Raw genomic sequence first — 24957 nt, 5'->3', positions numbered from 1 at the left:
TGCCAACACTGATATATGTGCCACCTCCCACACCTTTGCAGTTTGAACTAGACTGATGTTGTAATCATGTCTTGCTTGTAGGCTTCCCACATGCATCTTGTAGGCCAATGTAAGAACAGGATGCTGGGCCCTTGCCCTGATTCAGCAGACTCTCCTTATGTTTTAGATGGCCAGCCTACTCTCAGGTGGTACAGGGAGTGGGAAAGCCCATTTCTGCAGCCAGAACCCCATTTATGCTTTTCTAGATCTGTGCCTATATATGTAGCTCATCCAGGATCTCAGTCTTTTTGTTTTTATGTTTCTGCTACTGGTTGCTAAATGAGATGAGTTGTAGCATGTGCTAAAAATTCAAAACCAGAGCTCAAATAGCTTGTACATGTGTTTTAAGTGACTTGATTTCTAGGCAGTTGTTGGTTTGGGGAGATGGATTCTCAGTTGATTTCTCAGTTGATTCACACTTAACAAATCCAAAGTATAAGAGCAGCATGACACGTCCACCAGCTTTGGCTTCGTCTTCACATCATTAATACAAGTGGTATTCTAATGGCGTTAATTGTTGTTGTTTAGTCATTTAGTCGTGTCCGACTCTTCATGACCCCATAGACCAGAGCACTCCACTGCCTTCCACTGCCTCCTGCATTTTGGTCATACTCATGCTGGTAGCTTCGAGAACACTGTCCAACCATCTCTTCCTCTGTCGTCCCCTTCGCCTTGTGCCCTCCATCTTTCCCAACGTCAGGGTCTTTTCCAGGGAGTCTTCTCTTCTCATGAGGTAGCCAAAGTATTGGACCCTCAGCTTCAGGATCTGTCCTTCCAGTGAGTACTCAGGGCTGATTTCTTTAAGAAAGAAATGACGTTAATTACATATATCTGAAGCACAGATACAGTGGTGCCTCGCAAGACGAAATTAATTCGTTCCGCAAGTCTCTTCGTCTTGCGAGTTTTTCGTCTTGCGATGCACGGTTTCCCATAGGAATGCATTGAAAATCAATTAATGCGTTCCTAGGGAAACCGCCTTCAGACCAGGTCCAGGGACAGTCTGTCCCCGGACCTCTTCTGAAGGCTGGGGGGGGGCAAGGGCTTTTCTCCCCCCCCCCAGCATTTTAAAAAACCCCGGGACAGCGGAGGACTTCTCCGCTGTCCGGGCGATCTTAAAATGCTGGCAGGCGGCATTTTAAAATCGCCCCGGGACAGCGGAGGACTTCTCCGCTGTCCGGGGAGATTTAAAAGCCCCTGGGAAGGCAGGCAGGGGGGACAAAGACTTTCGCCCCCCCGCCCGCCTTCAGAAGGTGTTCCCGCCCCCCCCCCCGCCCGGCTTCGCAGCAGCGCTCCGAAGCGGGGTGGCTGGGGCAGGTGTTCCCGCCCCCCCCCGCCCGGCTTCGGAGCACCGGGAGAAGCGATCTCCCCGCCGCCCCTTGCTTCAAAAGAGAAGACCCGCTGTCCCCGGGGCAAGCTTCGTTTTGCGAAGCAAGCCCATAGGGAAATTCGTCTTGCGAGGCAACTCGAAAATGAAAAAACCTTTCGTTTTGTGAGTTTTTCGTCTCGCGAGGCGTTCGTCTTGCGGGGTACCACTGTACTAGTAGGATCCTCCCAGCACTCATTATTTTTACATTGTAGTGGTCAGTGGAGAACAAGTTGCCTACTGTTGCTGTAGTTTGTGCTGCCTTTGGTCTCTACACATTGTGGATAGGGACATGAACACTTGCAAAATAAAAGACATTATAATTGCGAGTGGTTTTGCAGGCTTTCCAGCAGCTTTGTCAAATTGTAATCCATAACTGAAAAGTAGACAGTTTCTGCTGCTGCTACATAAAGAAATCTGTTCCTGTAACACCTCAATCTGCTTGTGAATTGAATGTCCTCTGAAATAGAAAGTACAGCTTGCCTTGGCAGTAACAGATGTCCAACACTTACACTTTGTTTCAGGACATCTACAGCTCAGAACCCATTTTCTCTGCCTCTGGATGTGTTGTTACTAATGGACAATCTTGTTCTGAATTCTGAGACGGTATAGAACAATTTGGCACTCTTTAAAATAAATACAGAGAATCTTCACTTCGAAGATGCTGCTCCATCTACTGACACTGAAAATGATGAGTGGTGCGTAATGAAAGGCTGCAGAGCCTGGAGAAGCAATTATTTGAACGCTACTCCCATCGTTACACATCAGTACTAGCAGCATAACTTCCTTGACTGGAAGATAGTCAAAATAAGACTGCAAGAAGGGGTGAAATTGATTTTACTTAAGCTGTATATAGGAAAACATAGCTATATTTGTTAGTGGGATTCTCCCCTCCCCCGTTTCTGGACACAGAAGTTCTGTTTTGAAACATTGGCTGCTGAAAATGAGATCTAACCTTGAGCATCATGAAGTAAAAAAGGACTATTGTGAGCTGATGTAGCCAGGAGATTCTGAAAATGAAGAGTGTTTTTTGTCCTAATAAACTGAGATTGAAAAAATATTTCAAATTATGAGGCTCCATCAGCAACTAAGATCCCCCCCAAAAGCCTTATTGTTGAGTGAAAACTGGAACATGTTCTTTGCACGGTTATTCATTGTAGTTGGAGATGGGGAAGAAGAAGAGAAAATGGGGTCCCAAATTTCCATTGAGCCTTCACACTCCGCTCACACTAGTACTTCTGCAATTAATCATTGTACATTGATATACAAAGCATAAAATAGAAAGCGTTAACTTTGTGGCTGACCTACGGCTTTTACTATGGGTACTGCGTAAAGCAGCCCATGAACTAATTTGAATGCTATATTGAGCATACTCAAAAATAATTTGTACCCAGTCCCTGTACTGATACTAGTATTAGTGTTATTAGGTTGTAAATGGCTTCAGGACTTTTTAAAAGTGGGAAACAATGTATAAGTTTAATAAACTTAACCCAAACTACTGCCAGGCAGGGCTTAGTTTTAGCTTGGTCTGTACCTAAAATAAACAGTTAGGATTATGCACAACTGAAATACAAAGTCTAATTAAAATAAATTATGTAAAGTGCATTTGATATGTTTTCACATTTTGCATAATTTACTGTGCTTACAGTTTTCAGAAAAAAATACTTTAAAATTATTTGCAGTGGGTGGGGTGATAAATAGGAATGCAATGAGGTTTATTTATCTACGGGGGAAACATTATAAATTCAAGGTATTAAAGTGCACAAAGATTGAATGTTGGAGGACAGGAAGAAGAAAATGAGCATCCCAAGAGAAGAATTAGGGCCATGCCCTAGCACAGGGGTCAGCAATCTTTTTCAGCTGTGGGCCAGTCCACCTTCCCTCAGACCATGTGGTGGGCCGGACTATATTTTGAAAAAAAATGAACGAATTCCTATGCCCCACAAATAACCCAGAAATGCATTTAAATAAAAGCACACATTCTACTCATGTAAAAACACCAGGCAGGCCCCACAAATAACCCAGAGATGCATTTGAAATAAAAGGACACATTCTACTCATGTAAAAACACACTGATTCCTGGACCGTCCGCAGGCTGGATTGAGAAGGCGATTGGGCCGCATCTGGGCCTTAGGTTGCCTACGCCTGCCCTAGCAGCTTACTTCAGAGTCACTTGTACTCAGATTTACTCAGAAGTAACTCTTACTATGTTTGATGAGACTTACTCCCTAGCAAATAGCAAGTCGGTTTAGGATTTCTGTCACAGATTGTAATCTTATACCAAGTTTCATTGGAAGAATCTTCAAGGAGTTTGGTAGAACTTACTTGTGAGTAGAAGTGTATAAAATTGTGCTATTAGATATCTTACATTATGCTATCGTAGTATTACTTCTTTATCTCTGCCCCCTGAACCACCCTGGAAACCACTAGCAAAATGGATTCCTCCTCTCCTTCTAGACGTCTGCAAAATATCTTCTGAATGGACCTCACTGGATTTCACCCTTTCTGATTATTGAGTCTGTACCTGATTACCTATTTATTTTCAAGGTTTTCCACAGCTCTTTTTAACAGAGTGAAAGCTAAGATTCTCAGGGTGCCAAATCATGTAACATGTCAGCTTCTTCACTCATGTGAAAACCACACATTTATATAGCACGTGGTCCCTTGGTTTTGTGCTGCCTGTATCTTTCCCCCACAGAGTTAGGGATCATTTGCTGAGAAGTGAAAGGGGTTTGATTCATACACATATCATCAGGAATCAACAGTTGTGTTGCTTGTTGTCTTGTATTACCAGAGATTCAATATGAGGGAAAAGAAAATGAGTAGTACAGGTTCTATAACACCTGTACAACATTACTGTCCATGCAAAGCCTTAAAACATTCTGCTCACCTTCACCAATATGTAGAAATGTGGTTTGGAATATATAGTTTTTTTCTTCCATCTCCACGTTTCAAATACTACTATTATCTTTCACTGTAACAAAAGTAAGTTAACACTAAATGTCATTTTATAATTGCATTAATGATCACGCAGCTGTGCTTTCCTGGTATTATAATGGATGTCAGGATCAGTTTAGGCGCTCAGCTTCATTTTCTGCTCAGATGTAATTCTGATGACCATTATTGTAGTAAGAAAGTACAGCTTCTTGTTCATTATGGCTGAGGTCTGTCAGAGGCGTGTGAGTTATAATGAAGGCCACAGTGAAAGAATGTTACAGTTCTGGCTTAGCGTTTGCCTAAATTTCAGCTTCCTCTGCAGTGTGTGTATGTGTGCAAAAGTCTATCCGCCCACCCATTCACACATGCACGCTCTTTCATTTCCCAGGCTAAGAAATGCTTTCTTTATTTATGAGCATGTGAAATTCTGAGGAGGAGCACTTATACTTAAATGAACCTGCAAGCAGCCCATAGAAAAGCAAGTGCCTGCAGCGCTAATAATGAGAACTGACAAGGCAATCCTGCTGTGTTTATTTATGACCTTCTGCCTCTGTTAGCTCTTGTGAGAAATTCCTCTCTAGCCATAACAATATTGCTGTAGTTTGGCACTATGTTGAGAAATCCTATGGAGCCCCGAGGCCCACTAACTGGCAGTGGTTCAGCTCCTAGCAGATTGGCATGATTGCTTCTGGTTTTACATAGCTTTTCATTTTTATTTACCCCTTTGCTTAATTCAGAAGTCTTGCTTGTTGCTTCAACACACTTTTTAATTTGGAAAAGCACAATTCAAAATAGGAGGTAGGAAATTGGCGGAATGCACCTTTTGTAATTCCTGATATTTGTTGTGTTATTTGCAGGGAATAATTTGGCAATGTTATATATGGGGCTTCCTTAGCTGGAGCCTATAAAGTCACAAGGCAAATTACATTAAGAGAGGGCAGGACTACAATAGGAACTATGCCTCACTTGCACAAACCTAATCCCTTTATCCTGACAAGAGCCATCAAGGGGTTAAGGGTAAATGTTCGAGCAACACCTCTATTATGGAACAACAATTACCAAGCAAGTGAGCATGTTTGCCCAGCTCCTCAAATTCAGAACATCAAGAACAGGAGAATGAAGAAATGTGTTTTTATTCTGTTTTGCTGAAACTTCCTAATATTTTATTTTGAATGATGTGTGGGGTGTTTATTCCTAATCTTACTTATCACCATTTACTGTATATCTAATAGCTATTTATTAATACCTGACAGTATTGGGCAGTTTGATCATATCTTACTCCACTTTGTGTTTGGTAACAATTGATAAAAATATCAGTTGACATTATGTTAGTGTTTGTAGTTGATAGTGTGTAGCTTGTAATGAATTTGTAATGTTACAGTGTAAATATTATTGAAATAAACAGTTGTATATTTGGATTGCTATTTTAAGTATTGTAATAATTGTGGATTGCTATTGTAATGCTGTTTGGTATGTATTCCTCTCACTGTATTAATTACTAGAAGGGTAACAGTGTTAGGCCCTTAAAGAAAAAGAAGAAAAGTTTTGTGGCGTCTTAAAGACAAACAGATTTATTATGACTTAAGTGTTTGTGGAGCCAAGCCTACTTCATAGGATGAATAAAAAAATGGTTAGTTTTTAAGGTGACGAGAATCATTGCTCTTCTTCCTGTGGTGTGCTTATTTAACAATATTTATTGATTTTCAAATATAGCACGGCTAAGGAAATAAGTCCAGCAACAAAATGTTGCAGTACAGAATGCTCCCAGTTTAGAATTACAAACATTCCATTCTTCCCTGTGCCAGTTTTCCATTCTTCCCTCAATCATCATTCTGGTGGCTACTGAGCATGCTCAGTCTTCATTAGCCTGTTTTTGGATTCCCCCCTAAAAGTTTTTCCCGACTTATTTTTGTGCGTCTGCAAACAAGAATACACAAGCAGAATCATACCTGTGTCTTGTACATCAGTAAGCGTGATTTTGGGTTCATAGCACCACTCCTGTTTGAATATCATCAATAAGGGGAATGAATATATTTGTTAAACCCCCCCATGCCATCATAAACATTATATGTAGCAGGACTTTTTGAACTTTGACCTAAGAAAAATCCTTAAGTTGAAAAAGAAAATCTCTCTGGTAGATTAGTGAAGTGTTTAGACCTTATCCTGATCATCATTATTTTGCTGTAGTAAAGATGTCTTCACTGTGTCAAAAAGTAAGATGAGGCAATTGTGCCTGAAAAATAGCTCAGCCACTGATCTGTGACATTTATCCTGATCACTGATCCAGAATTACATGAATAAAGGGGAGGGTGCAGGACCATGCTGTCCTTCAGTGTGCTTTGAGGTCCATAAAAGATAGACATTAAACATTAAAAGAACCCTCCCTCCAGAAGCCTTCCCTTTGTGAGCCTCAAATAACACTGCAAGATTCCTGTTCAAGGGTGTCTGAAATCCTACAGAGAAGCACTCCTCTTAAGGGCTGTGGGTGCACTACAACAGTTGGCTGCAAGTCCACACCTGGTTCTTCTAATACCGAATATGATTACCCTATTCCTAGCAATATGACAGTGATTTTATGCTATGCACAGATGTCCCCAGCATATTAGCCTGTAAATTTAAATTTAAAAGAAAGATAGAGGCAGCAAATAGCCCAGGAGCCATGGGATGTTGAGGGTGCCTGTCAGAAAAGGTGAGAGTGGCTTGGTTTCAGTCTGCAATACCTTTAATTTCTTGATCATGAGAATTAGACTTGAGTGATTTCTTTCTGTGTAGGGTGGGGTAGGGTAATAGAATATCCCAGTATAGCATGGTGAAAGAGGATTGCTTGTTTCCACTATTTGGTCATCTGTGTCTGCGTTACTCGTGATAGGCCATGAATTTGTGAAATCCCTTTAAGCATTTTTGCTGGTGACTGACCATCTCACGTCATTTACTAGTATAAATCTGATAACAAAGTGTGCGTACATGCACACACACATAAATATATATATAGAGAGAGAACAGGGGTTGGACTAGATGACCCTTGGTGTCCTTTCCAACTCTATGATTCGTGAGAGAGAGAGAGAGATTAACAAAGCAGAGTATTTTTTTATTTATTTGGCAAAACCTTTCAGCTTCCACCTCCATTAGCTGCTCCGATCAAAATGGAATGATGCTGTTTTCAAGGTGGCAGTTATAGAGCTTTGAGGATGGAATGCCCAGAAAGGCTTCATTCACTGAAGCTAAGCAATGCTGGCACTCTCCTCCAGGTTATATAACACACCTGCATCTAAGTAGATTTTCTGTGTTTTTGGTAGATACTGAGTAAATTTTTTAATGTGCTAATTTGTTTGCAGTTGCTATAGAATACTGGTTGTGTCTAGTTTATAGTATGTTGTTGTAATATAATGTAAAAGAACACATGATTCCAAATGATTCATCCTATTGTTATTATTTCCAAAATTGTACAGTGGTACCTCGCAAGACGAATGCCTCGCAAGACAAAAAACTCGCTAGACGAAAGGGTTTTTTGTTTTTTGAGCTGCTTCGCAAGACGATTTTCCCTATGGGCTTGCTTCGCAAGACGGAAACGTCTTGCAAGTTTGTTTCCTTTTTCTTAACACCGTTAATACAGTTGCGACTTGACTTCGAGGAGCAACTCATAGAACGCGGTGTGGTAGCCTTTTTTGAGGTTTTTAAAGACTTTGGTGATTTTTGAAGCTTTCCCAAAACTTTCCCGACACCGTGCTTCGCAAGACGAAAAAAATCGCAAGACGACAAAACTCGCGGAACAAATTAATTTCGTCTTGTGAGGCACCACTGTACATGATAAACGGGTTTTTTTAGAAGTAAGACTCTACTTTGAAACATATTGTGCTACTGTTGTTTTCTACTTTAAATGTGTATTCTTTATACTTTCTAGTATTAAAAAAGGGATATATGTCAGGCAGTACTTAAATCTGGTGTGCTTATGGTTCTTAGTAGGCTTTACGGATTTGTTTTTAATAGCATATGGGTCATAAGAATTTATTGTTTCATAGGTTGGAAGCTATGTTTTCCAAGTATCTTCTTTATGTACCTCAAGCCCTTTAGAATTCTCTTCTCATTGGGTTCCAGAATTCTGGACAAAACTGTAGCAGAATCAGAGCAGCTCCATTAAAAATATAAAAAATGGCTTAATTTGAGCCAGTTCTTACCATAGTTTAGTCCTGAATCTGTTTTCATTGTTAGGCCAACACTACAGAAATACAAAATCCAGATAATTATTTGGGTTCTTAAAGAAGGATAAATTATTTCTTATATTTAATATTGCCCCTCCCAAAAAAGTGTAAAAGGAGAACATCTTTCTACAGAAACTCCCTTGTGCATTTCAGATACAGTGGTACCTCGGATTACATACGCTTCAGGTTACATACACTTCAGGTTACAGACTCCGCTAACGTAGAAATATTACCTTGGGTTAAGAACTTTGCTTCAGGATGAGAACAGAAATTGTGCTCTGTTGGCGCGGCGGCAGCAGGAGGCCCCATTAGCTAAAGTGGTGCTTCAGGTTAAGAACAGTTTCAGGTTAAGAACAGACCTCCAGAACGAATTAAGTACTTAACCCGAGGTACCACTGTGCTCTCCAAATGAATCATGACTAAAGAATGCCCCTGACACAAGGACCATTGGTGGGATCATCATACCTAAGCCTATATGTAATTCTTGTTGAGATCTGTAAGATTACCGGTATAACTGCAAGGTACGCCATGGTATCTTTTTCCTTCTAAAATCTATAACTGTTTCAGTAGGTATGAAGAAAGAGTCCCTCCCTGGATATATATTCTAGAGAATTGGCTCCTGTGGATGAAATTACACATTCAATTTATTATTATTTTTTAAGGAAAAGGAAAACCTCACCACATAGTGAGAAATCTGTGTACATCTTCAGTTTTTAATTTTAATCAGATTTGTAAAAATGTTAGAGCAAGGCAGTATATCTAAATTTATGATTTTCCCGCTTGCATTTTTGAATATTTGTATTCCTTTTTTCAGTTACACAGGAAATTAAAAATGCTGTTAGCTAACTTACTGTCTAGACAATTAAACCAGAAGGGTATTTTAAGATTTCTCGACAAACACTGTTAGCTGCTGCTTTGTAGTAAAAGGTGGCAAACATGGATTACAAACATGGATGAATTTAAATTGATTTATTGTAGTGTTTTCCACTAGGGGTGTGTGCTTGTTAGCTAAACTGTCAGCATTAAATGAGCATTACATGTGCTGGTTTCTGTTATCCCTATGACTTCTAAACATTACTGGAAAGATCCTGACTGTGTGTTTCTATTTCTGAATGCTACAGACAGCTTTTTAGATACATATAAGGGTTAATCTGAGTTTATTTAATATATACTGCCTCTCTGGCAAGGCATTCAAATGCTAACTTTAAATAATGGTTCACAATCTCATGGACACAGTACCATTTAAAAAAATTATAATAATAACGAGTGGACAGAAGAATGTCCATAAATGCTGACTACAGAAATTCATAAATACTGAATAATGACATTCAGTATCCGGAGAGAATTTAACACATTACCGGGTCAGTATGGATAATGGCCAACAAATGTTGGAAAATGTGAATTGATCAGAAATGTTTCAGAAATAGGAATAGCTTTCCTGCCAATTTTCTGCACTGCCTAGGAAATATAAAAAGTTCCCAAGTAGAGAATCCATCCTTTGACAGGTCTCTGTGTATATTACTTAATTAAAGTTGTCAGCTTTTGTACATTATCTGATATCACTTGAAGACTATGCTTCTTGACCAGTCAAGGTGCAAATTTCCCTGTGCATATTCTGGTCACATTCTTTGTGCCTTCGTGTGAATTTGTGCTGTCACTAGTATTTGTACACATTTGCCATTGAACTTGAAGAATACATAAAGTAGAGTGTGACTGACTTTAGTGATGTACTTGCTCAATACCATGTAGAACTAAATTCTTAAATCAAAAGAGATGCGGTAATTTATTGTCTGTGATGGGGTATTTCTGTATAATTAGGCTGATAACTGTATATTGGTGCTGAAGGCAAATTGGTATTGACCAAATGCTACATGGCTAATCATGGCTACAATCTTATATTTAATCTTTTCTAGGTGTTGTGCTTTCCTTATTATGTAGGATGGTATGCTGCTTTGTTTATGGCTGATTTTATTTTATAATGCACTGAATTGTTTCTATTATTACAAACATGGGGAGCACTTCCTTCCTTCCTTTAAAAAAGGAGGAGAAAGCATAGTAACAGTGCTACTGTATTTGGCTGGCTTCAGTGGAAATGACTTATTACAATGAAATGTAATCAAGGCGGATTTCTAGGAATGTTCTTTGAGCATGTTGCTTTACTTATCATAAGAAGTGTGTTTCTGTGTGTTTCTGTGTCACTTTCCCTCCCCTCAAATTCTCTGGTGAGTAACCTTGGGTTTCCTGATTCTCTGTACAGTGTTTACTGCCAACAAACTTCCCCTGCTGACTGTGCTACAATTGCAAGTCTGTGAGTTATTTCGAGAGTGACTCTCCTGTTGAAGTCTGATAAGATCGTGTACCACCAGGAAGGCATAATATTATAATCCTAAACGCCACATGATCCTCTTCTTTTTTGCTCTTGTACTTGTCACATGGACAAGAATAAAGGTTGTGCGTGGTTGGAAGCAGAAGAGTAAAGAGGAGATAGCCGAAGATAACACCCTTACTAAGAAGTATAAATCCTGAACAGGAATGACTTGGTTACAGTAAAGCTTTTATCTGTAAACTAGCTTTGAGGACCTGGTCATGGTATAATGACTAACATAAAGCACAGGCTGACACATCTTTGGGGTAGCAGATAGATAGATAGGTAGGTAGGTAGATAGATAGATACCCCTTCCAACTCAGTCCCAAAGTTTTAACCCTAAGCAAAGCACTAAAATAAAATAAGAAGAAATGCACTGTGTACATGAAACAAACGGATATATTAAAAAAAAAGAATAGTAGTCAGCAGTTCTTATTCCCAGGAAACCAGTGCCTTGCCAAATGCATCCTCTGAGAATCAAGCAGACTCTTTGGGCATGCCTTTGGGGATGTATGGGGACTTCCTTCCCTTTAAGGATCCCTGCAATTACCCAATCTGCCAAGTTTCCAAAAGATAAATGGAAGCACTGTAGCTTGAAGGTGTCTTGGTTTGAATGAGATGCAGTAAGTAAGGTCTCTTTGTTCTTTACAGGCATTGTAGATCTGATTGTACTTATAAAAGAAGAATAGAGTTGGTGCCCTGCTGACTAAATTGTCCTCTGGAGAAGTATTAGTTACAAAGCTTCTTCATTAACAAGGCTCCCTGTTTAAGCTACTGTGGAGTAGCTTAGTGCTTAAGCTACTTCTCTTATTTGCTTCTTGGTTTTCCCAGTAGTGATGTATGGAAGTGAGAGCTGGACCATAAAGAAGGCTGATCGCCGAAGAATTGATGCTTTTGAATTATGGTGCTGGAGGAGACTCTTGAGAGTCCCATGGACTGCAAGAAGATCAAACCTCTCCATTCTGAAGGAAATCAGCCCTGAGTGCTCACTGGAAGGACAGATCGTGAAGCTGAGGCTCCAATACTTTGGCCACCTCATGAGAAGAGAGGACTCCCTGGAAAAGACCCTGATGTTGGGAAAGATGGAGGGCACAAGGAGAAGGGGACGACAGAGAATGAGATGGTTGGATGGTGTTCTTGAAGCTACTAGCATGAGTTTGATCAAACTGCGGGAGGCAGTGGAGGACAGAAGTGCCTGGCGTGCTCTGGTCCATGGGGTCACGAAGAGTCGGACACGACTAAACGACTAAACAACAACAAAACATTAACTTGGCACACATATATGGTTAAATAGGTTTGTGACAAATAAATATACTATTGATTTTGAAAATGTATGTGTGCATAAAGAGGCTAATACATACAGTGACACAAACATAAAAACAAACCTCTCATATTGAATAATTTGCTATGTTCACCTGTTATGTTACTATAATCATTGTCAACAGGAAAGAATTGTTGCTTTTGCTATTCATATCTCTGAATTGTAAATGTAACTTGACTAGGTGGCAGTGTCATTTCTCTATATATAGTGTGAGAAACAGAAATAGAATGTTACAGGTTTTTGTAAAGTCACCATCTTGAAAACAGTAAAGGCAAAATGCACTTAATTTTGAATATGGCAGAGTACATAAAAAGGTGAAAGGAAGTTTGGCTGATGTGTGTATTCTGTTTTTTATTACATATTATATGTGATTGTGTGTATATGTGACAGAGAGAGAGGAGGAGGATAGTACTAAAGGTAAAGGTACCCCTGCCCGTACGGGCCAGTCTTGCCAGACTCTAGGGTTGTGCGCTCATCTCACTCTATAGGCCGGGAGCCAGCACTGTCCGCAGACACTTCCGGGTCACGTGGCCAGCGTGATAAGCTGCATCTGGCGTGCCAGCGCAGCACACGGAATGCCGTTTACCTTCCCGCTGGTAAGCGGTCCCTATTTATCTACTTGCACCCGGGGGTGCTTTCGAACTGCTAGGTTGGCAGGCGCTGGGACCGAACGACGGGAGCGCACCCTGCAGCGGGGATTCGAACCGCCGACCAAGCAGTTGGCAAGTCCTAGGCGACTACCCACAGCGCCACCCGCGTCCACGGAGGATAGTACTACTATATGTATATTGTTTGTTTGTATGTATAGTACATATAAGGGACGCGGGTGGCGCTGTGGGCTAAAGCCTCAGCGCCTAGGGCTTGCCGATCGAAAGGTCGGCGGTTCGAATCCCCGCGGCGGGGTGCGCTCCCGCTGCTCGGTCCCAGCGCCTGCCAACCTAGCAGTTCGAAAGCACCCCCGGGGCAAGTAGATAAATAGGTACCGCTTACCAGCGGGAAGGTAAACGGCGTTCCGTGTGCGGCTCTGGCTCGCCAGAGCAGCGTTGTCACGCTGGCCACGTGACCCGGAAGTGTCTCCGGACAGCGCTGGCCCCCGGCCAATAGATGTGAGATGGGCGCACAAACCCCAGAGTCTGGCAAGACTGGCCCGTTTGGGCAGGGGTACCTTTACCTTTTTACCTTTTATAGTACATATAACTGCTGCTGTATGAAGCACTATATGTACACAGACATTTAATTTTCTTACGAAAGTACATGTCTAGGAAATCATACGAGTAGGTTTTCATATCTGAGAAATGCATGTATATCAACTTGTACACAATTTTTTGGTAATAGTTTATTGCCACATATACACGTGGCAAGTTGCATGCAGATGTTTATAATATGTATTGAATTACACATAGGATTAACACAAATATTATTACCATGTGAGGAATATTATCTTGTGCAGTTGTGTTTCATATATGCCAGTTTTACATTTGATCAGGAGAGAATAAATATATTGATTCACTTGTGAAGAGAGCTGGCTTTTTTTCCTCAGCAAAAAAAACCATGCTTTTTTCTGTACTAATTTCTTTCCATGAGAAGTTAAATGAGCTGCAAGTTAGCCTTGTAGTTTTATCCAGTGTGGGAAAGAAATCCTTCTGGTTTATTTTTATGGAGAATGACATACCGGTGGGTTGGATAGCGATAGTTTTTAAAAGAGAGCATAAAGCATTTGAAAGCTGTGCTTGCTTGCTCTTCACTCCCCAGCCCCTGCTTCTTCTTCTTTGGACACGGTATAGCTCTTCATGCAGAACGGCATCACGTGTGCCCCTTTTGATTTTATGAATGAGCTGTGTCAGATTTGTGAGGAAATCCCTTGAAGGCAGGCACTTGAGGAAATGCCTGGGACTTGTCAGTCACTCCACCCCCATGGGGGATTAGTAAAATGAGAAGCCGTAATGTGACCTGATGGGGGGAGGAAAAAGCCACTCTATATACCTTCCCCCTCCCTTCAAGCTTTCCTCCTCATATGCGTTCACTGAGGGAGTCAAAGATAAATGGTTGCATTACAGTGGACTCTTGGGTATTGCCTTTATCCCTGAACTGCAAATCATTTTATCCTTCGGTATGTTACATACTTAATAACATTTTCAAACATTACTTGGCCTTATAAAACAGGTTACCTGCAGTTCAAAAAAATGTTATCAATTTCTTGGATGCTGTCTGAATGGAATGGCTACCCTAAAAGCCATATTGTGCATTATTGTAACATGTTTCCCTTGGGGGCACATGATTTCTTTCTTTTTCTTTTTTTACAATGCACAAGATCGGTATTCATTTTAAGCAACTGAACCTATCTAGAGGGAGTTTGTTTTCATATTTTATTATATTCTTTGTAGCCTGTACTTGTTTTATCAGCAGTTTCTGTTGCATTTGTTATATATTTGACTTTGTCAAAGAATGCCCTTTATTACATGAAAACAAAACTTAGTGTAAATGTTTATCAATAGGCCAAATATTCTTCTCTAGAAAAAAACACCCCTCTGCTTTATCAAAGTATTCCATCATGATTTTATACATAATAATTAGCAATCATTTTTAAAATACATACTGAACATATATCTCTTAATATGCTGAAATTACTGCTTCATGAATTTCTGACTTCACTGCACCTGATTGCCAAGTTCAAATAATTCACAAAAACTCATTTTCTTAATTGAATTGATCCTGGCATATACCACAGCTCTATCTAAAACACTGCATAATAACTTAAAAGTATCAATTGCAGATACGTCAGTATTCCTATTTAAAAGAATAAACTTTAATTACAAAAGAAGATCCTGGGTAGAAGATTCTGTGAGGTGAAAATGTGTCTTCATTACAAATGAAACTTGTTAAGCTTAAAAAGGCTTTTTCAATAGTAGTACACATTCATCAGAGTTTTGTGACATGAAGAATGTTACTTGGATTTTGCATTTCACAAATTCAACGAAAATATTTTCTTTATCTTCTTCTACTGAAAAGCATTCCCAATGTGGCATGCTAACAATGTTTACCCCTTTGGCCCTATAGCGTGTGCTACTCATACTCGTATTGTTGTATATCCTAGTGCTGAATGCATTGACCCCCAACCCAAAACAGGTGCTCTTGTTCAGGGGTCAGCAAACTTTTTCAGCAGGGGGCCGGTCCACTGTCCCTCAGACCTTGTGGGGGACCGGACTATATGGGGGTGTGTGAACAAATTCCTATGCCCCACAAATAACCCAGAGATGCATTTGAAATAAAAGGACACATTCTACTCATGTAAAAACACGCTGATTCCCAGACTGTCTGCAGGCCGGATTTAGAAGGCGATTGGGCCTTAGTTTGCCTACCCATGCTCTAGTTCATCAGCAAAGCGCTTGTGTGAGCTGGCTTCACAGATGCATCACTCTCAGGGGAGATTCATGAATGCTCCACAACATCCACAAGGGCCAGGAAACAGATAGTTTGGCCACCATTGCCTGCTGTGACGGACATAGGCACAAAGAACAGTTGTGTTCTCATTTGATGGCACAAGGTAGCCTCCTTAGATTGTGCCCATTACGTGGAAGTAAATATACTGATTTTAGTGCTGAACCTTATATATATATATATATATATATATATATATATATATATATATATATGCTTTCGTAGATTTTCACGGGTACAGGAATGCAGGTTTTGGTGTCTTCGGGTGTCTTCCCGTGTAAGAGTCGGGGTGTCTGTGCGACGTTTCGACGAGGTCTCACTCGTCATCTTCAGGCTGGTGCTTTCGGCTTCTTGTTACTGGAACAGAGCCATATATATATATATGAGCATACATATATCACCTGAGAGTGATGCATACATATATATATATGAGCATTCTATCCACTAGCCTATCATGGTTTAGCATTTTGAGAAATATCAGGAACAGATGCTGGGCTTGCAGAGTCATAACCCATTTCTGTACACACACAAGCAAAGAATGCTTTTTAAATCAGGAGTGGCTAACCTGTCACCCTCCTGATGTGCCGGACTTTGTCTCTAAGCAGGCCCAACCAGCACTGACAATGGTCTGGGATGCTGGGATTTGTAGTCCTACAACATCTGTAGGGCCAGAAGCTAATGTTTCTCCCTGTTATATCTGAATACAAATATAATGTGCTGGAATCCTTTAACACTATGTCCTATTTACTCTCAGCAGCAATGGATTAAGTAAAACAGTGCCAATAGAATCTGCCAACTCCACTGGCACCAACCAGCCATAGCTTTGCTCATCGACAGTTTCCCCAGGGTACCTGTGCATGGAAGGCATTGTACGACATTAGTTGAATTAGGGGAAGGGCCATAATTCAGTGTCAGAGCATGCAGAAGGTCCTAGGTCCAATCCCTGTTATCTCCAGGGTGGGAAGTATGCCCTCTCTTAAACCTTGGAGGGGCCACGTAGTTTAGACAGGGGGCAGAGAACCTCCAGCCTGCGGACCTGATTACCAAAGCTGTTTCCTCCAAACCATGACCAAATCCAGCAGGGCTCTTTGCAAGCCCTGTGCTCCTTGCAAAGGGCCGGCTCAGCACTTTGATGATCTGCTAAGCCCACCTCTCAAGCTTAGCCTGTCAGAGTAGGGGATGCTTCACTTTTGCAACCCCAATTACAACAATGGAGATGAGGTGCGTGGTGGGTTAAAACAAAATCCAACAGAGTACCTAAATGCACCCTAAGTCTTCTCATGCATTACGTTCCCTGTCACCATGTTTTCCATCACCAGAGCTTTCATTTGTGCATTCACAGCCACATGCCACAAAAAATTCTATATGAGATCTGTTTTTTCTTTCTGGTATTCATAGATTGGCTTCTGAATTAGTCGGAATTGTATCCTTTGATGTGGCTGGGTGACAGACAAGGAAATGAGGAAGCGTTTGCATTTGATTCTATGATTCTGTGATCCAATGGAATGTTTTTATTATGCCACCATTTTCTGTTATGTCATCGTTAAGAGTGAGAATAACCTTTGAAGTAACATAGGACTCCACTCTGCCAGCTCTGTGCATTTTTTCCTATTTCACTGGCATTATGATTGTACACCACTGGTGCAACTGGCATAAATTCACTACTTGCCATAACTTTGTGTTCTGTTGGTATAGCAGAAGTGATTGCTATGTTTCCAATATTATGCCTTGTGGTTATGGAAAATAAATAAATAAAGATGGAACCCCTGAAGCCTGAGGGGTATTTTAAATGAGCTCACTGTATTTACTATAGTGGTATGTAAGCAGCACACCAGAACAAATCTTCCATTAATGTAATTTGCTAAGGGATTTGGGTCTTGCTTTTTCTATCTGATTTTAAAGTGAATAAAAGTACTGTACTGCAGCACGAGCATCATATTCAAAAACTCACCATGTATAAATGGGTTAATAGGATAAATAATTGTACAGGATAGTCATCTAATAAATGGCAAAATAAAATGCTGAGAACACTAAAATATGCACAAATGGACACCTGTAAGTGTCCTAGAAACCCAGGTAATATATATATATAGAGCTCCATGAGTGATTCACTGGAGTTTAAGCAAAGGTCTAACTTGCAGCCACATTGTAGTAAGAAATAAGGGAAATTGAAATGTGAATGCATTTCCCCTCGTAACTGCCTTGACTTCCTGGGAAATATGAAATATCTGAGTGTGTGTTGCACATTTGTTATGCCTTTATATTGTGGGGTGGTGTGAGGAAAATCCAAACAGTGCCCCATTTGTTTAAAATTTTAACCCCTTCTTTTCAGCTCAAGACAGTGTTTCCATGACATCTGTCTCAAATTGAAAAATGTCCTACCATCTTCTGCTGTTCCACATACTTTGCCTTGGATGTTGGTTCCAACTGCTCCTTTACCAATTTCCCCCTCCCCTCTTTTTTCTCAGGATTTATCGGGTTCCATTGATGACCTGCCCACAGGAACTGAAGCAACACTGAGTTCAGCGGTTAGTGCATCAGGTTCCACCAGCAGTCAAGGGGAGCAGAGCAACCCGGCACAGTCGCCTTTCTCCCCTCATGCCTCCCCACATCTCTCCAGTATCCCTGGGGGGCCTTCCCCTTCCCCTGTGGGCTCTCCCGTTGGAAGCAACCAGTCAAGATCTGGTCCCATTTCTCCTGCAAGTATTCCAGGTAAATGGTGGGCTTTAAAAAGAAAATAATCCATCTAACCTCTACTGTTTCGTTTTTAAAATGTTTCCTTCAGCATTTGTATACGCTTTGCACTTTCCCATCATGGGCAAAGATCACATTTTCAATGTGCTAAATTCAATGTGCTAAATTCAGACATTAAATGAATTATCACGTTGTGACATAAGATTAAGTATCACACTGCCATTATAGAACTGGGTTGTGCAGGAGGTATTCTTGGTAGTTTGCTACACAGACTGGACTCTGGCATCTCAAAAACATTGATTGTGGGTTTCCACTATCCCAAGGCCTTGAATGAAGGGACTCAACTTGTCCTAAAATGTTCCTGTCATGTGACCTTTCTCTACCTTCAGTCAGGGCTGGATTAGCCATTAGCCCAAATAAGCACGTGCTTAGGGCATCAAGGGAAGGGGAACACCACAGAAATCTTCTGTTGCCAGATTTTTAACATTAATGGTCACAAATTGCTCAGCTGAGCATTCATTTTCCCAGTTGAAGTACATTTAAAATACCAACAGAACAACAGCAAGGCAGGCTGAAGACCTTATCTCTACTAAGTATAGAAGCAGATGTGTTACATAAGATTAGTTTTGAGAATCTGATCAAAGGTTTTGCAGTTAGAAAAAGTAGGAGAAAATTCTTCAAATATAAACTGGAAGTATACAAAAATAAATATTTTCCATTGTATTGTAGGTTTTGTTTCATTTCAAAAAGCAAAATTTTATTTTACAGTTTGTTATTGTTTATATTTTGAATTAGATATACTGTATATGGGAGCACCACCATCTTTGAAGTTGTTAGAGCCTCTAAAGGTCTTAATCTGGCACTGCCTTCAGTGAATTTTCTCTTCCTGCTCATCCTACCTTATTTGTTCTGACCTCAATGCTCTTGTATTACCACCTGTTATGTCTTGCTATGAGCATCTCCATGTGACATAGATTGGCTTCTTCGTATCATTTTCTCTCTAGCAAGTCATTGTAAAACAAGCAGCTGTTGTGTTGCTGATAGCTATGACAAGACAACGCCAAAATGTAGCAGGGGGTTCCTTTCTGGGAAGGCTGTTAAAATAAAGGTGTATTCCTAGGGCTTGCTGGCACGAAAGAATCCTTTACTTCTTTCCTTCCTCAAATGAGATTAAATTGGCAGCTAAAGAAGCATCAAAAGGACACACACAACTAACCTGCCACATGATCTTCCCAGTGGCTTGTTCTGTCACAGGTAATGTTTAAATGCTTTTCTCCCCAATTGCAAATTTTCTCTCCCATGTTGTTCATGATCACCCATTGCGAGTATTAGAATACATTGGCACAGCCCCAATACTAGACTATCCCCTAAAACTCAATAGGCATTTCCCCCCCCCCCCTGTGCAGACCAAAAACTGTATTTCTGATAATAATTCCCCAGAGTGGCTGGGGAAACCCAGCCAGATGGTTGGGGTATAAATATTATTATTATTATTATTATTATTATTCTCTATAATTGCTCCCTGACAGCATTTCCACTCTGGGAATAAAATACAGAGTGGAGAATTACTATTAAGGATAACAACATTTACAAGTTTATGAATAAATAATTTATCAAATCATATTCCTTATAACAATGCCACAATGTATAATTTGTGTTTTGGGGACATTAGCAATCTGTAACTTAGATTTTGGTTTTAAAAATTTTCTTTCTAAATAAACACCCAGTGGAGGGGAGAGAGATCGTTCATATATCTCTGTACAATCTATACTTCGGTTTCCTCATTTATGATTCGTATTTTACTAAATTATTATGCTATATGTCCTGGTATATTAATACTAGTAAAAAACGATGCATGTCATTTAGGAGGCTTGTACACTACTCTCTCTAATTCAGCCAGAGCTGAGGAGTGGAAGCTGACACAGCAGAACATCAAAATGCATTGCTGATGCCAGAGAAGTGAGCGAATGCTAGCTTGGCTTGCCTCCTGGGCTAAAACTCCCAATTTACTAACAAAGCAAAAATGTAAAAAGGAAGAGACTGGGAGTGCATGATTCTATGGCCAGCTCTCAAGCCCTAATATTATATGTTCACCAGGTGCTTTAGTAGCCACAGAAACACCCTGATGCAAGCCCTGATTATTTTGTGGACTAACTATCCAAAATAGTAAACACTACCCCCACTCCCAATTGTCTTGGGAGTGCAAGCAGTCTGTAATGGAAGAGGATGTTGTTAAATCTTAGGAAACTATAAACTAAGACCCATTCCCATGCAGTCAAATCAAAGAGTAAATAGCAAGCACTTATACGCCTTACCCAACCAGTTTGTTTAATATTCAAAGGAATAGACAGCTCATTTGAGAGGAACCTTTTGAGTCTGTTCTGGTTTTGCTGTTATTTTAACCCACTCTAACAAAGGGATTATGCATTAGTGAAATTGACATGATCGCCCTTTTAAAATCTCTCATGTTTAAAAAGGTTTCACTTCTCTCCGGAGTCAAATGTTCTACAGCAGCTTGTTTTGTTTTGTTTTGTTTTTTGAGATTCATGAATGACATTTATTGGCCTTGGCAGTACAACAATTTAATTGACAAAGTTACACCTAATGCACAAAACAGTTACTTAGCAGTTTTACAAATTTCAGAACGTCGTCACAGCAATACAAGGGAAACATTTCATTTGTTCACTTAACTGTAGCTTTATTTTTCAATTCTCTGACACTATGAAGAGCAAGTTGAACTTCATATAATGGTGTGTAGTATGCCTACATTTTATATGCCTGTCTAAAAGTCATTTCTTACTTGTATAGATGTGGGTTTGTTTGTTTTTACTTTTTTATTGATTGTATTTATTGTCATTAGTGTTTGTATTTCTACTGTGTCTAAAAGTCACTTTAGGTCATTTCTGTGAGTAAGGTGGCTGATAAATAATAGTAAAAGTAATAGTAATAGTAATAGTAGTAGGCTCAATTTCTGCCTCTGATCCAGCCAGCTTTTAAAGATGTGAGCACCTTGTTGGGAGGAAAAAAGGTTGGCAGCCTCTGAGTGGTTGGTTGCTTATATAAAGCTTAATGCTAATTCAGCCCTGCTGTAATCATATTCAGAGCGCTCACCTGAAAAAGCTCCAGAATTGGCCGTGACTGTTTAGTTTTACAAATCAAATTGGTATCATAAAGTTGAGGAGCATAGAATGTGCAGATCTGTGAAATGGTGAATTAAGATATATAGAATTACAGTCCATGCTGCCTTGTGATAATGATAATAAGGGAATTCAGTTTCCAGACTTCTCATTCTCTGTGTCCCCAACATATAGCAGCAGTTCATGAGCAGCAACAGGTTCTATCTTACCATTCAAACAGAACAGGTAAGCACCAGGCTTCTCCACAAGGGAAGATAGCATTCCCTACGTACAGGAATCTACACATATCAGCTTGGCTTTACTACCCAAGCCTCTGCCTTTGTGCCTGTTCCTATCTACCTATTTGAGGAAGAGTCATCGCTCAATAGTAGAGCACCTGCTTAGTATGCACAAGGCCCCAAGTTCAATCCTCAGCATCTCAAGATAGGCTAGAAAGACTCAAATCCTATTTGAAATCTGTAAGCCACTTCCAGTCAGTGTAGACAGTAGTGTACTAGATACAACCATGGTGTCAGCTTCCTATGTTGCCCCCTCACCCCTTGGGCAAGCCCATGGAGTCTGGTCTTACTTGCACCAGCAGTGGGGAGAAGGTAAAAAGTGGCAGATATGTCTAGTATTTTGTTTCTTTTTTTGAACCATTTCTCTTCCAAGCCCACTATGTTTCCTAGAAGCAAGAATGGCGGGGTCTTCTCTGTTGGGATACTGCCAGGGAGACAAAAGCCATCATGCCCCCACGCTGTCTCCGGACGTCCATCGACCTCCCATAGAAACGCAGTATCAATCAATTAGCGACATGAGCTCCAGAAATTACTTGCCACATTCCAGAGCTGATGCACGCTCTATCAGCAGACTTTTGCACAGTGAAAGATGCCCTCAGAAGAGCATATTTACAAGTTTATTCAGTGTTGGTCAGAACAAAGGAAAAAACATGACTGCCTGCTTCAGTGTCATAGGCACAGAGAGAAAACGAAAGCATAAACATCCTGTGAACAGGAAATATGCAGACTCTGTGACTCACAAAGCCTGCTCCCTTTTAAGGTGGAACGGAAATATCCTAACATCCTCTTCTTTGCAGAGGTGCTAGCAAATGGAAAGTTGCAGCACGTGTCTCTTTCACTTTCTGCCATTCTCCAAGGCAGGGGAGATTCTGGTGGAATCTATACACATATTTAAAAAAAGCTGTGAAAATGCTTTTTTTAAAAAAAGTTTTGAAAAATAGATTGAATTTTTCATAGCTCAGTTTCGCCATCTAGTGTCACATTTGTATATTGCATTTTGCCACACATTTAAAATGGTTTATTTGCAGCTGTGTAGCTGAGTCTTCTGTCTTCTCCTTGTGGGCCTCTAGAAAGCACAATAGGTTTCAAAGGGGGACAGGGTCTTGTCCTACTTGCAGGAAGATTTGAAGGGCTGGTACTTGTCTCTGTTGCCAACATTTCCTGCTCACTAAGTACTTTTCCGCCTTTCCCTTTAACCTCCCATGCTTGCTAAAGAGAAAGGCAGAGCTTTCTCCCCCTGAAGAAAGCTTTGGAGGGGGAAAGAAACAGGTGTTTCTCAAAATGATTCTATCTTTCTCCAAAGCAGAAATGATTATGTTGTTGGTCTCCAGCTCCCCATCATCCCTGGCTACTGGCCATACCAGCTGGGAATTATGGGACCTGGAGTCCAACAACAGGTTTCCCACTCCTGTTCTAAAACTTCCTGCAAGTCAGACAAGAACCCAACCCGCCTCTTCCTCCACCCATCTAGCAAGCAAAGGCTAAAAACAGAAACTGTCGATTAAATAGCAGTTGTTTCTTTTCATAGCCTAACTATTGCACGAGCCTATCTGAGACTGCGATGAGTCTTTCTTGTCCAGTTATTTACGTCCAGCAGGGAGGCAGGTAGATTTGTCAGTGCCTGCCTGTGAAGCAGACTGTTCTTCATTTCATTTCAGTTTTAATTTGTATACCTCCTTTCTATATTACAATGCACAAGGCAGTTTACAAGCTGAAGAAACAACAAAATAGACAGCAAAGATCACACACGTAATAACAATCTGATCCAATACAAAAAAGTCACAATAACTTTAAAATAAACAACTTATATCAAATAAAGCAATCTGCAATATTCTTCATTCATTTCAATCCTTGGTAGATTTACTGTGATAGTGAGCAACACAATGTTTTTTTTCTGGTTTGGAAGAAATTTTAGCTTCGAAGAAAAGATAAATCCACCAGATTATAGACATTAATTGGGTCTCAATCCTGAACACCTTTAATGATAAGTAATTTTTGCTGAATTCTATAGTTGCAATCCTGCAAAGTAATGAGCTGCTCAGTAGGACTTCAGCCGCATAATTCAGTGCAGGATAACAGCCAAAGGGCTCACTTCACATAAGGTATTAGCACCATGAGGATAATTCCTATTCCCTCTTTTTCAGAGCTTTTAATTTCTTATGTTACTATTAAGTAACTTAAACCTTTAAGACATAGGTTACCCATGAATAAATGTGTTGCACTAATTTAAACTACCACAAATAATCAAATCATTAAAACCATGTTAAAATAATTAAACTATGTTTAATATGTGTCTAAAACTATAGACATTTCCTTGTATTAGAGGAGACTATGACAAATAATTACAGTATTTTCGCCCTTGTTAGTCGTAAAAGTGTTGTTTACCTGCAACATCTGTTGCTTAATTCACATTGCCAGTTAGAATTTTCTTTTAATTTGTAAATGTTTAAAATCTGGTCCTTTATTGAAGTAATACTTTTTATCCCATCATTCATCCACAGTTGTCACATTCATGAAAAATACTGTATTTTTGATTATTGCATTATGAAAATATGAGTTTTATACATGTCTAGTTTATGGTCTTACAGATGAAACAATTTACATTCTCCTCTTTCCATTTCATGTGTTCTCATCATAAAATATTGATGTGAACACATCATAAATGGAAAGGTATCTCTTTTTCCTCCATCAGATGTTTCAATATTAAGAAATGATGGATGCATTTACAGGGCAATTCAGTTAGTCTGCTCCCGCTTTGTCAACTAATTTTTGTTGTTGTTGGCTGCAGGGCTTTATTTCTTGGTAAAACTTCTTATAAATCGAACTCTGGCTGATGTTTATTTTCTGAGCTGCTATAGACTGTCACCACTTCTATATAGATTAGGGACCCTGCAGAGCCCTGTCTTCCCCACTGTCCTCCGACGCAAACGCATGGAGCAGAAGTAACTTTTAAGGTGTACACAAATCTTCTATTCCCTACTGTCATTGGCATGAAATAGAGGAAACATAGTTCTGTGGAACTTGCAAGTGTAGTTGCTGGACTGACACTTCAACAGTTTCTTTATATATTGTCACTGCCACTTCTGTGAAAGTATAAGAACTATGAGAATTGTGTAGTCTATCCAAGGAAGACAGTGTCTATTCATGGAAGACATAACTGTCAAACCACTGTACCTGGACAAAGTC

At 40.1% G+C, this 24957-nt stretch overlaps 1 protein-coding gene across 14 annotated transcripts in view; it reads left to right on the top strand.

Annotated features, from left to right (window-relative positions):
* ARID1B (AT-rich interaction domain 1B) overlaps positions 1–24957 on the top strand; it is a 355979-nt gene that overhangs the window by 218703 nt on the left and 112319 nt on the right. For all 14 annotated transcript variants that reach the window (XM_082215164.1, XM_082215169.1, XM_082215163.1 and 11 more), the window contains one exon: positions 18131–18374. In XM_082215164.1, the coding sequence (XP_082071290.1) occupies positions 18131–18374 (244 nt within the window). The remainder of the gene's footprint in view (positions 1–18130; positions 18375–24957) is intronic.

This window comes from Podarcis vaucheri (genome assembly GCF_965113315.1).
Source record: "Podarcis vaucheri genome assembly, chromosome: 3".
Classification (NCBI taxonomy): domain Eukaryota; kingdom Metazoa; phylum Chordata; class Lepidosauria; order Squamata; family Lacertidae; genus Podarcis; species Podarcis vaucheri.
This window is presented reverse-complemented; position numbering and strand designations above follow the sequence as displayed.